The 13,048-nt window shown below is 40.8% G+C and overlaps 1 protein-coding gene across 2 annotated transcripts; it reads left to right on the top strand.

Annotated features, from left to right (window-relative positions):
• Nucleotides 1–3,895: 3,895 nt before the first annotated feature.
• On the top strand, nt 3,896–9,615 carry LOC116822317 (leukocyte cell-derived chemotaxin-2-like). 2 transcript variants are annotated; one of them, XM_032776109.2, is made up of 4 exons: nt 3,896–4,098; nt 5,471–5,567; nt 6,701–6,852; nt 7,436–9,444. In XM_032776109.2, the coding sequence occupies exons 1-4, from the start codon at nt 4,053–4,055 to the stop codon at nt 7,600–7,602; spliced, it is 462 nt and encodes a 153-aa protein (XP_032632000.1). In that variant the 5' UTR covers nt 3,896–4,052; the 3' UTR covers nt 7,603–9,444. The 2 variants fall into 2 exon arrangements, with proteins under 2 accessions (XP_032632000.1, XP_074924256.1); XM_075068155.1 differs by lacking the exon at nt 7,436–9,444 and adding an exon at nt 9,454–9,615 and having other exon boundaries at nt 3,897–4,098.
• Nucleotides 9,616–13,048: the final 3,433 nt, after the last annotated feature.

The following is a 13,048-nucleotide window of genomic DNA, read 5'->3' as shown; positions in this document are numbered from 1 at the left end:
CCAAGGATTTTTGTGAAGGGGGCAGGACATTTACCAACTTGGAACTGGACTCAGACCACCCAATGATTGTATATGCAGTTCTCTGAGGCTATTCACTTTGTTGCTCTAGACATGGACAGAACAGAACTAGTTAAGGAATAACATTTAAACAGGCTCCATTCCACACACTTGAGTGACCCCACTCCCCAGCTCATATGCTCAGCTGGTATATGTCAGCATAGCCACAATGAAGTCGCTGGAGTTATGTTGCTTTACGCCAATGGAAGGTCTAGTGTTCTTTTGAGCCTTGTAAGTGAATTGACAGCCTGCAGCACCAGGAAACTAATGAGAGATTTTAAGAGTAGAACTAGTCAAAACATTTCTATCAATTTTATTTATTCATTTTTAATTAAAAAAAAAAAAAGGCTTTTTCTTCCCAGGTCCTCTTGTGGAAATTTCCCTTTTGTTCAAGGAATTTCTTTGGGTTTTCACTGAAAAATCGAAAACCTCAAATTCTTTTTTATTGCCAATGAAGTCAAGCTAGACCACTTAGTGAAACTACATTGCCATCCTGCCAGTTTTGTTTGGTGCAGATAACCCACACACCTCCTGGGTGTGATGTTCTGTCCCATCTAGTGGCACTGAGACCAGTTAGAGAGAGAGTAATTAGTCTGTGCTACAGCCTTAGCTAAGGGTATGTCCATCCTACCAGCCGGATCAGCGGGTAGTGATCAACTTATTGAGGATCGATTTATCGCGTCTCATCTAGATGCAATAAATCAATCCCTCAAACGTGCTCCTGTTGACTCTGGAACTCCACCAGGGCGAGAGGCAGAAGCAGAGTCGACAGGGGAGCCATGGCCGTCGATCCCACACCATAAGGATGAGAGGTAAATTGAAATAAGATGCGTCGACTTCGGCTACACTATTCCCACAGCTGAAGTTGAGTATCTTACATCGATCCCCCCCCACACACACACAGTGTAGACAAGGCCCAAGAGGCATATGGCTTTTAGTGCATGTAGTAGAAGCTCATGCACTAAGCTCCAGAGGTCCCAGGTGCAACCCTGCCCTCTGACGACTGGGTCTGTCGGTGTTACACAGGCAGGGTATTTTTTTATTAGGTCTTTCTTTAAAAATGTTGTGGTTTCAAGTATATGTAATTTTCCCTCAGCTATTAGTTTCAATTGGTCTCTGAAAAGAAAACAAACAAAGAGACAACACTGCAAATGAATACAGCACATTTTTTTCTGAATACCACAACTACAAAAGCCCAATAATCTATTTTATTGCCCTAGTAACAAGAATGAAAATGAAAAAGAGAGGCTAACAAAGTGACAGGCCAAAACAAAATTATTTAGGGCTACTTTTTGAAAACCACTAGCAGATGGTTGCTGCCATGGAACAACGTAGAATAATAGCTTGAGCCTTGCTCTTCCAACAAACACATATAGGTGATCCTTAGGCTCCAAGCACTGCATTGGAAAGAGGAAATATAATTAATTACCTGATATCACCATGCAGCCACCACCAGCTGCTCCACACAGCATACTTGTCAGTGCCACTGCAACACTGAAAAGGAAGAATATCTGGCAGGCGGGGATTGGCATTTTCCCTCTGAAAGCAGCAGAATATCTGTGGACTTTTTAAGTGCAAGTTTATACTAACCCACCCAGCATTTAACTTTGCCTGCTATATTCACTGTGAGCCCATTGCTAGGGTTACAAAGAGCACACACATCAAGAGAAGTCAATAGTGGGTATAGGAGCAGCAAAGCAAGAGAGACATATTGGTTGTGTGTAAAAGACCAAGGATATTGTATTGAGTTTGACTCATCTGCTCTACTTCTTGCAGATCCTCAGAGCTTAGGCATTATATTCTTGGTATCCTTCCCTTTTCTGCACCTCTCTTGATCCTATCCATTGTAGCTGGGAGGACATGTCGCAATTGCAGGTGCTCAAGAGCTGTGCAATTTTTCAGGCCCTTGTTCCAGTTCCGTCTGTTTTTATGTTGCAAGGGGCTTATTATTGCATGTTCCTTTCACAACTGGACATATCAACAGTTCTATTTTCTCTTAACATCCCAGTTTCTTAATTTGAGAATTGCTTTACACAGTTTCAAAGCTCTACTCATATGTGAATGGGTATGCAGACAGCTTTAACCTTTCTAGAACACAAATAGCAAAAGACACACAGTACATTATACTGCTGATTGTATGAGAGAATTCTGGTAAAACAGCTGCAAAATGTTCACATACATACTGACTGTTTTTTGGCTAGGTTCCCATTAGTAAATTGACTATTTCATCTATTTGCATGAGGGTTTGACAGACTTTTTAGCAGAAGCTTAAATATCAGCTAAATACTCTTGCAGCAAAATCCATCCTGATCTATTTAGTTTACGAAGAGTTAATGTAAAATACAATATTTTAAAAGACCTATGAACTGACAAAATATAAAGCATCCACGTGCATATATTTTATCAACTATTTGGCATGACTAATATCATTCATTATGTGGTTTAAAGAAATGCCACGAGAATTACAAAGTTAAGGTTGTTTTAAATTACTCTTAATAGATCTGAAAACTAAAGTATATATAGCCAACCAAGTCATTAGCTTTGCATCTACAGGATAACTGGGGGGAGAGGAGGGCATCTGTGTACTGGGAGGGATATTTGGCCTCAGTCCCTGAAAGTATCATCTAAAGAGGTTAACGAAGTTCCAAATTAAGCCGTTTGAAATCAGTATTGGGAAACAGAACAGGGCCTTGTCTTCTGCTTATCCACGTGCAATGACAGTGAGGTTACTATAAAACCAAATACTTTTAAGATACATGCAATAGAACTGCCAATAGTGACTTGCAGCCAAATCTATCAGCTAGCACAGCTTGCTGGTTTGTAGTGAGATTACAAGAAATTGTTAGTAAAGCTAGACGAGTTTTTCAGACAAAGCTTATTAAGTTCTGCATTGTAGTTAAATACATCTCGTTTTTTCTTAATTTGTCATTATTTCTCTTTCTGTCTTTTATCACTCTAGTAAATCCTAATACATAAAACAGAAATCACAGACTCATTCTAGTGGTCATACACAACTGGACGCTGAGCTCTAGTTACTTGTTCTACTGTTAGCCAACACACTTTTCAGGCACAGAAAGAACTGAAAACTACATTATACCCTCTGTGCAAAGGGGATGCATACCCTTCTATACAATGACTCACTAAACAATTTGGTTCCTACTAAGTAAATCCTAAAGGTAGTAGGTGACTTCACACTATCCATTTTCATGAGAGTCCCAATAGACTGTCAATGGGATTTTGGCTCCTAATTGTCTAAATCACTTTTGAAAATGAGATTCAGGATCCTAAATCAAAATCAGTAAGGCAGCTGAGCAGAGTCTGTATCCATACGCCTTCCACATGCCTGTTATGCAAGCTGAGCAACTATATTTGCCTTCATTGCACTGTGGGTATGTATTTAGGCATCTAATTCCCCCTGAAATCTACAACTGGCATATTTCCCTCTGAAGCGGCAAAATTGTTATGGAGTTTTTAAGTGTAAGTTGATACTAACCCACCCATCATTAACTTTTCCTGCTAGATTATTTGTGACCTTATTCAAAGGATTATAGTGAACACACATCTCAAGCAAAGCCAATAGCAGGTGTAGGAGCAGTAAAGACATTGGATATGCAGAAAGACCCAAAGTAATTAATTGGGTTTGGCTCATCTGTTCTATTTCTCATGGACCCTCAGGGCATAGGCACTATTTTCTGAGTTCCACTCCCCTTTCTGCCATCTCTCTTGGCACAATTACAGCCCCTCATCAAAAGCTGTGCAATTTCTCAGGCTGTTTCATTTGTTTGATTTTATGTGGCAAGTAGGTAACTATTGCACTTAACTTTCAACAGTTGTATTTTCTGTTAACATCTTGCCTAATCTCTGCCTTACATTGTTTCAATACTCTGCTCAAAAGTCTGATTGGTTGGGAAGACAAACAGCCTTTCTAGGACACGCAGGAAGACTATACATTATAACTTTGATTTGACAGAGAATTCTGGTGAAACAGGTGCAAAATGCTCACACTCAAACTGATTGTTTTTGCTGGTTTGGTTTCCATTGGTAAGTTAAAATTACTATGTCATATTTTCTTGATGCTTTTATTTCAAAACAGACTTTTTATAGAAGTGCATCAGGTTTACTATTAACTGAATATTCTTGCAGGAAAATCTATCCCGAAATAATTATTTTATGAAAAGTTAATGTAAAATACAATGTTTTAAAAATCTATTATCTGAGAAAATAAAAAACATGGATCAGTGATATGGCGTTAGTGATTTGACACACTAAGTGGTTTAAAGAATTTAAATTAGTTTGAGACATAAGAATACAGTTATATAAAACCATCCAAGTTATTAGCTTTGCTTTATTTCTAGAGGATTTAACCATTATCTTCAAAGTATCTTTGTAACATAATAGCTACTCTGTTAGAGAAAATCACACTGAGAAACTCTTGAGATTTAGAGAAATGACCCAGTTCTGATCTCACTCCAGTTTAACTTAATTGATTTATAATGAGAATGAGATCAGAATCAGGCCCAAAATCTCTAGTCTAGTCCACACACGGTCTTTCTGTAAATTTCTTACTGTTGATTTTATTGGTGAACCCATGAGAAATGCCAGTAGTAGAATCAGAGGGTGCTACTTGTTGGCTAGTGCTGCCCATGGCAAAGTTAGATAGCAGGATGATTAGAACACCAGTGATCAGTCTACACCAGCTGTTTTGCTGTTTCCACTAGTGGTAGTAACTGTAGAAAATGTTAAGAAAAATCTAGCACAGATAAAGCCTCATTGTAAAAACTAGGGTTGAGAGCAAAGAGCCATAAAATGTTTTGTGAAGCACTTTTCTGAAGGTCAGCACGATGAAAACCCAACACCTATAGCCTCCCCCATTATAGACTCATCTATTTCAGAGCTAAATCAGGTCCTTATATCCTTGATTAACATCAATACGTTTCCAATGGAGACATCTGACCCTTAGCCTAAGTTCATTATTTGTATTGAGGTAGCAGCTAGTAGCCCTAGTAATGGACCAGGATCCCATTGTACCAGTGCTGTACAAAACAAAAAAAAAGTTAGTTAAGGAGGCAACAGCGAACCATGGAAATCTTTTTAGGAGTCCGTAAAGAAACTTGTTGATGTCATTAGTTATTCTTCTACCTAAAAAAAAAAGAAAAGAAAAAAAGTCTTGTATTCTGAACGACGTATTCCACTTAAGACAAAATACATCACTCTGCTTCCACTAAGTTAAAGAGCCACTGTTTTGCGCAAGACACACAATGTGTATTGCAAAGTGACAGTAACAGATCACTAATGAATTTCAATTTCTTATTTTTAATCAATTATTTGCACAGAAAACATTTAATATGCAATATTCTGTCCTGTACAAAAATAGAAAATGTACTTACTTATGTATATTCCATTTGTTCTTAAGTTGCTGCAGGACGATGGGCACAAATCTGTGATGGGAATCCTTTGAACAGCATAAGGGGCTGTGATAAGTATGGCTGTGGATATTATGGTGCTCCAAGGTAGTATAATTTGGACAATGACAATGACTTTTTTGGGTTGTTCATTGTTGCTTAAATAATAAGAATGCTAATAGAGAACAAAATAGACTATTGAGCTTAGCCATCTTTTCCAAGCATTTAAGGCTTGCAAAGTGTGTCAGAATAACACTGTAAAGCAAGTGACTAAACAAGAACAGTGTGAATGTCCTTCCAATGTGCAGTAGTCCTCATCTGATAGAACTGGAGTAGAAGTTGTCTCCAGGCTCATTCATTCATTGGCTTTCATTGATGAGGCTGTTGAACAATTCTCTCAAAGTACTTTAGTGCCACTTCAGTTTATTTTTGTGATAGAGACAGGACACTTGCCTAGTAGAATCTGGTCTGGATGACCAGATGATTTCACTTTTCTGTTGACTGTTGCTGTAGATCTGGGGTGGAACTGAATCAGTTAGTGAAAAATGGTATGGTCTGTAATCTCACTTCCAACCAGCTGAGTCACCTCAATTTCTCAGCTCATGGGTGAGATGCTCAGACAGTATTAATCAGGATGGCTTCAATGAAGTTCCTCATTGGATCTCACTTCAAGTGTTCTTTTTACCCTCATATGCGAGTGGACAGACAGCTAATGTCTCTAATTTCATGGTGCTAACAGCAGAGATAGTCAACTTTCCATAAAATATTTTTTGTTTGTTTTAATAAAAGATGTCTTTGCCCTAACCCCAACACTAACAAAAGAAAATTTCCATTTTGTTCATAGATTTTTTTTTTCCTGGATTTTCACTGAGAAACAAAATCTCCAAAGTATGATTTCCTCCCCCCCCCCCCGTTTTGACAGGAAAATATTTCAGTTTAGGAGTTTGGCTTTTTGTTTAGAAACCTGGGAAAATTTCACACACAAAAATTAAGTGAACATTTAAAAAAAAATCCATTTTTGACCAGTTCTGCTTAGCTGTTGAGAATTTTGCAATAATTAAAACTAGATTGAAACCTCAAACTTTTCTACTTCCATTGCAGAAATATACATTTTAAGTGCAAATAAGCTAAGAATAGTCCATTTTGCTTTAAAGAATTTACATGGTACATGGTAACAGGCTTTATGGCTGGAGAACATGTCAATCAGTAGTGTCATTACTTACATATGTCCATATTTTCAGAAATGGCGGAAAGCACCTAGCAGTGGATGTTAAATGCCAAGATGGATCAGGAGTGTATGCTCCTTTTAGTGGCCTGATTGTGAGACGCATTAAACCCTTTGGAAATAATAATGCCATTGATGATGGAATCTTACTCCGTGAAGTAAAATCAGGTAACTGAGCTACCATAGATAAACGTCTTTGATAAACTTTAAATACTGGTCATTAAATAATTTTACCGTCCTAGGCAATTGTAGCCCTATGGAAGAAGAACAATCTACACAAAAGTTAAAAGTTAAGCAAAGCGTAACTATAGAGTAGGCCTGTGTTTCACTCAGAACTGTCTGTTCCCGTATTCAAACCCAAGCACAACTCATTTACTCTTAAAACAGTCCAACGTCTCCATCAACAGGACCAGAATACACCCTTTTCCCCCATAACTCTCCACAAACTTAGATGATGGAACAAAATGAGGACCTAAAGTAAGGACAACCTTGTAGAAAGGGAAAAGAAGTATGAGAACAAGGAGCTTGAAGTATGCCACAGTTAATTTAAGGAGAAAAAAATCTTTTCCCCGTCCCTCAAAAATACTAACCCCGAAAATCTTAATTTTACGTATGCTTCTGTCTGGACTGCACCAGTGCTAGTGCATACAAAACTGCCAGAGTAGGCATAGCCGACAGGATCTGATGCCTATCAGAACTTTGGTATCTTCCTTGTCCTTCCTTAATCTCTCTCCTTTATCCTCCCCTAAAGGTTCTTGCATAAAACTGGCCTTTATCAGGCCTTTGAGAAACAGAGGCTGGATCAGGAAGGGATCTAAAATTGGAATAATGCTGCCAATGCAGAGCGTGTATCCTGATATAATATCTCACGTTCGCATCCAGAACTGTGACTACTCAAATCCTACTGGCAACTTATAAATGGAAACTTACATGAAATGGAAGTGTACAAACCTCCAAATAAAATCTGAGCAATGAAAAGTGTTTTTTTTTCCCCCTACCACCCATAGAAAACCCACCTAAAATTTAGTCCATGGGAAGGAAAAAAGACATTAGCGCGCACAGCAGAGTAAAAGAGTACATAGCGTGTGTAACACCGCCTATAGTGACTCAAAGAATGTACCATCCTCAGGGCAGACTTAAAAAACAGGTCACTTATCCCAAATTGATTGTGAGTTCTATACTTAGGCTACGTCTACACTACCGCTGGATCAATGCTCTGACAATTGATGCACTGGGGGTTTATTTAGAAGGTCTAGTGAAGACCCACTAAACCAACAGCAGAGCACTCTGTGGTTGACCCCGATACTCCACCCAGAATGAGAAGAGTAAGGTAAGTCGAAGGGAAAGTGTCTCTTGTCGACCTAGCAAGGGGAGACACCGCAGTAAGTCGACCTAAGCTACGTGGACTCCACCTATGTTATTCACGTAGGTGGAGCTGCGTAACTTAGGTCAACTTACCGTGGTAGTGTAGACATCGCCTTAGATTTCACCAATCAATTATCAAGTGGAAACACTTCAGGCACTGTTACAGCCTAACCATGGAGTCACAGATAGTCCACTTGTGTACGCCAATCTATCTCACTACCCAGGAGAGCATATTTTTGTGATACATGGCCACTAAGAATCACAGCAATATTCAAGTTACTCCTAGCTCCAGAGGACTAGTCACTTACTCCAGGTCAATTGCACCTTAGCTCTCACATCAGAGACAATGAATATAAAGATTCATTAACTAGGAAAAGGAAATTAGATTGTTATTTACAGGGTTAAAGCAGGTGAACATACGTACACAAATGAGTTACAATTTAAGTTTCAAAAGGCAATAGAAGCCTCTATATTCAGCAAGTTCTATATGTCCTTTAGGGCTAACTCAGGCTAAGCAACTAAGGATCTCTTGCTTATGCCTAGAAAATCCCCATCCCCGCTTCCTCCGAGTCCAAGCATAGAGATTAATCAGTTCCTTCATGTTAGGGTTTTTTCTCTCTCCTTCCACATGCTCTGAGCTGCAAACTCCCGACAGAAGGAATCCACTCGTGACTCGTCTTCATGGAGAAGGGTAGAACACACATAGTTTGTCCTCTTTAATGCCCCACAATATCTACGTCTGGTGTCAATGGACCTTTCCTGTTGGGCAGGACATAACACGTTCCTTTGCAGATCAGTACTTCACTTTAATTAATGTCCCTCTCTTGCCTGGTGATTTACATACTCTCAGAGGCTCATAATATAACCTCTCAAATAAATATAGGTGTGATGTTCTGTACCTCATAGGAACACCCTACACCCCCATGTTCATCCTTATAAAATGATTATGTGGTATCTAATGCAAAGTTTGTCATGTCAGGTGTCTTCAGAAGGCTCATGATGCACTGAGCATTGTTGTTATAGTGATGTTATAGGTTGTAATTTCATGTGTATATATAGTTATGAGGCTGAAAATGTGTCTTCATGGTTTAAAATAAGCTCAGGCAAAAACTCTCCAAGTGCAGAGGGGCAGTTCACACATCATCAGGATATGTATGGGTCAAACCCAGCCCAGCCTCACAGGAACAAAGGACACTGGCCTAGGCAACCACAAAGGATCTGTTGGACTCTCGAGTGAGTCACCCACTTTCCCTTGTTCAGACAGGGACTACGATGAGATAATGCTTACCTGACTCTGAAGGGGACGGGAGGGAGAAGGGCGTAAAGCCAATAGGGAAGAAAGAATATGATAAAAGGGAAAGACATTTGCCATACTGTTCCTCTCTCTTCCACCTCCATCTACAGACATCACCACCAAGTGACTGAAGCACTGATCAAAGAGAAAAGCCTGGCTGAAAGGCAACCAGCCAGCCTCTGGTGAGAAACATCTAAGTTTGTAAGGGCATTGAGAGTCTTAAGATTAGCTTAGAACACTTTCTGCTTTTATTTCACTTGACCAAATCTAACTTGTTATGCTTTGATTTAAAAATCTATCTTTGTAGTTAATAAATCTGTTTGTTTATTCTACCTGAAGCAGTGCTTTGGTTTGAAGTGTGTCAGAGACTCCCCTTGAGATAACAAGCCTGGTGCATATCAATGGCTGTTATTTTGACAAACGCATATAAGCTTGCAGCTTCCAGCAGGCATAACCCTAGGAACCTCTGCCTTACAGGGTCCAGTTGTGTCTGGGACCAGAGATATTGGCTAGTATCATTTGGTGGCACAATCCCAGGAGCAGCTTGTATGCTAGAGGCTGTGCGTGAACAGCCCAGGACTAGGGGGTTCTGACAGCAGAGGAGGGTAAGGCTGGCTCCCAGAGTCAAGGATTGGAGTGTCCTAGCAGATCACCGGTCAGGAAAACACCAGAAGGGAACATCACAAAAGGATACTAAGATTGTGAGATTGATGGAGGCCGCAACTCACAAGCATTTAATAAAGTCTAAACACTAAACACAGTCTTATAATTCTAATGCCTTTGTCAACAATACTAACACACAAGTAAGCCAGCCTGATTCCAGCTATGTATTTCCTAGTGTTCAACTGACACACAGGAACACTGGCATGAGCAGGCACCTGCTCTACCAGCATCACAATATGCACAGTAGCTGTGTGTCACCCATCAGTTTAGCATACCAATGATTTGCCCAGGACATCGTAATCTCAGGCTCAGCAATGAGCTATATTGGAAATACCACTTTGCCCAGTTACAACCTTTTTTGGTATCCATACGTGTTTTTATTTGATCTTCGTCGAATATATAAAATCAAACTATTCTCTTCACTGCGTGCATAGACTACCTCAATATGAACTTTTAAACAGGAAAAGTGTTACCTCTCTGTTTTTGTTGCTAAATGAGTCCCAGTAATAACAGATGCAGGAGAACCTCTATTCAATTAAAAGGCATTAAGGGATAAATGAAATTGTAGGGTGATTAATTTGCTGAAACATACAAAAGTCAAACCAAGATGATAGTTGCTGTGACTATGACTTAACAACCAGTGTCTAAGTAAATTGAGGTAACACCCTAAAGAAACCAGCTGCCTAACCAAGATCACGCATTTTAGTGAAATTAATATGTAGCGTGCCTCAAGAAATGGGAAAGGATGATTTGTCTATAATACTCGAGGGAATTAAGCTTATAGGAGGGACCTGACTTGAAGTAGGCAACAGACTTTTCTACTGAACCACCTCCAAGAGGAAGAGAGAATAGTTGAGTCTAAGGGAATAGCTCATCAGTAATGGGAGAGGAAAGATAATATTGCTTTTAAACTGAAGTGTACAGAATAGCCCATAAAGTCTCTCACATACCATCTAAGTCAGATGGGACAGAAACCCAGTGTGTTCCAGTGCTTCTTCCCTGTGCCTTAAAAGTACACTTTATTTCACCCAAACCTCATAGGATCTGAATGTTACGCTGGGGGAAAATTGATAAATCATCTTCTTGCAAGAAAACAAATCCCACAGAAATACATGCTGGCTGTGAGCAGGCAAAGGCCTTGTATCTCTTCCCCTAACTCCGCCCCGAAAAAGGCAGCACTGAAGGACCTGTAGGAAGGAGTGGGGCTCATGCAGCTTCCAAAAGGTTTCTCATAGACCAGTCACACCTCAGCATTCCATCCAACAATGCCCTGCTTTTACAGGAACAGCAGAACTACTACATCAGGGGGGATAGCTCAGTGGTTTGAGCATTGGCCTGCTAAATCCAGGGTTATGAGTTCAATCCTTGAGGGGCCACTTGGGGATCTGGAGCAAAAATCAGTACTTGGTCTCACCAGTGAAGGCAGGGAGCTGGACTTAATGACCTTTCAAGGTCCCTTCCAGTTCCAGGAAATAGCGATATTTCATCATCATCAACCTGTGTTTCAGCATTTACTGTGGATCTATAAAGTTTAAAACTTTGCATTAATAGGTTAGTCAAATTTTACCAGCCATATTTTTATTTATTGAACTTTACAAGTTCAATGTTTCTTTTGGATCAGAGAACAACTTTCAAATTATACATGGGAAAAACAGGTTATTTTTGGATATTTCCAGGTCTAAAAGAATACAGGGCTGAAGGGAGGGTAGTATGCTCTAATTTAAAAGCAATATTCAAAGTTTTTTTGTGTTCACTTTGATGTCTAAGTGAAATTAATTTTTTTTTGTTAAAATTATGCAGAGAATTAAATATACCTACTAAACAGGGCAGCTCTAGGCACCGCCAAAGCAAGCAGGTGCTTGGGGCAGCCTATTTGCAGGGGCAGCAGGAATCCAGCATGGAAGCTGAGGACCAACAGGGGGGCCTGGGAGCTGTAGTTCCTTGGTTAGCTCCTTGCCTATAGAGCCAGCCCTGGAGCAGGGAAAGAACTACATTTCCCAGCATTCCCTTGGCCACTATCACCAGGAAAGGGAGGGGGAGGGAATGAGGTACTGAGACCTCATGCTTCAGCCTGCTGTGAGTGGAGAGGCGCACTGTGAAGGGTAGGGATACCATATTTTAACATTCAAAAAATAGGCCCCTCCATGGGGAGAGAGGGTAGCCCCGCCCTGCCACGATCCACTCCCTCCAACTGCCCCCCACAGAAACCCCAACCCATCCAACCCCCCTGCTGCCTATCCCCTGATTACCCCCTCCCGGGACCTCACCTCCTCTCTAAGTGCCACTGCTCCTTGTCCTGATTGCCCCCTCCCAGGACCCCACCCCCTATCTAAGCCTCCCTTCTCCTTATCCCTAACTGCCCCCTCCTGAGATCCCCCCCAACTCCCCCAGGACCCCACTCCCTACCCGTCCCCTGACAAACCCGTGGGACTCCCATGCCTATCCAACCGCTGCCTGTCCCTTGACTGCCCCCCTGAACCCCTGACCCATCTAACCCCCCCTTCTCCCTGACCATCCCCCCAAACCTCCGCCCCATCCAACCTCCCTGATCCCTGTCCCTTGACTGCCCCCCCCCGAACCCCCTATTCCTCTTCCAAGCCGCCTTACCGTGCCACTCAGACCAGCGTGTCTGGCTCCATGCAGCACCAGACACGTTGCTGCATACATGCTGCCATGGTCCCCTGCGGAGCCACAGCCCCCCCAGTACCTGCCTTCCAGATTCGAACACCTCAAAATTCATGAGTGTTCAAGCTCAATTTGGGCAGCTGTTACTTCATTTCTCCCAAATCAAATATACTGATCCACTGTAACTTGCTGTAGAAAGAGTAGGATAAAATTGAGCAAGAAATGCTTCCCAGTGGTTATTAGGACTGGAATTGCTATTTTTAAACAGCCATTGCCTTTTTTTTGTTTGTTTAAAAGGAAGACAGTGATACTGTATTAGCAAATTCCCCATAGAAAAAGTGGAACAAAATAATAATAAAAGCCCCTCAACTTTTTCACATTTATGTAGGACAGTCTTTATAATATGCATCCAGATAT

This window comes from Chelonoidis abingdonii, chromosome 7, assembly GCF_003597395.2.
Source record: "Chelonoidis abingdonii isolate Lonesome George chromosome 7, CheloAbing_2.0, whole genome shotgun sequence".
Taxonomy (NCBI): domain Eukaryota; kingdom Metazoa; phylum Chordata; order Testudines; family Testudinidae; genus Chelonoidis; species Chelonoidis abingdonii.
The sequence above is the reverse complement of the archived record's forward strand: the minus strand, read 5'-3'. Positions and strand labels throughout refer to the sequence as shown.

What these genes read in the sequence shown, in the direction of transcription:
- LOC116822317 (XM_032776109.2), top strand. Translation starts at nt 4,053, where the DNA reads ATGCTCACACTCAAACTGATTGTTTTTGCTGGTTTGGTTTCCATTG. An exon ending in TGCTGGTTTGGTTTCCATTG is followed by an intron (nt 4,099 to 5,470) that starts GTAAGTTAAAAT and finishes TTTGTTCTTAAG; the next exon opens with TTGCTGCAGGACGATGGGCA. An exon ending in GGATATTATGGTGCTCCAAG is followed by an intron (nt 5,568 to 6,700) that starts GTAGTATAATTT and finishes CCATATTTTCAG; the next exon opens with AAATGGCGGAAAGCACCTAG.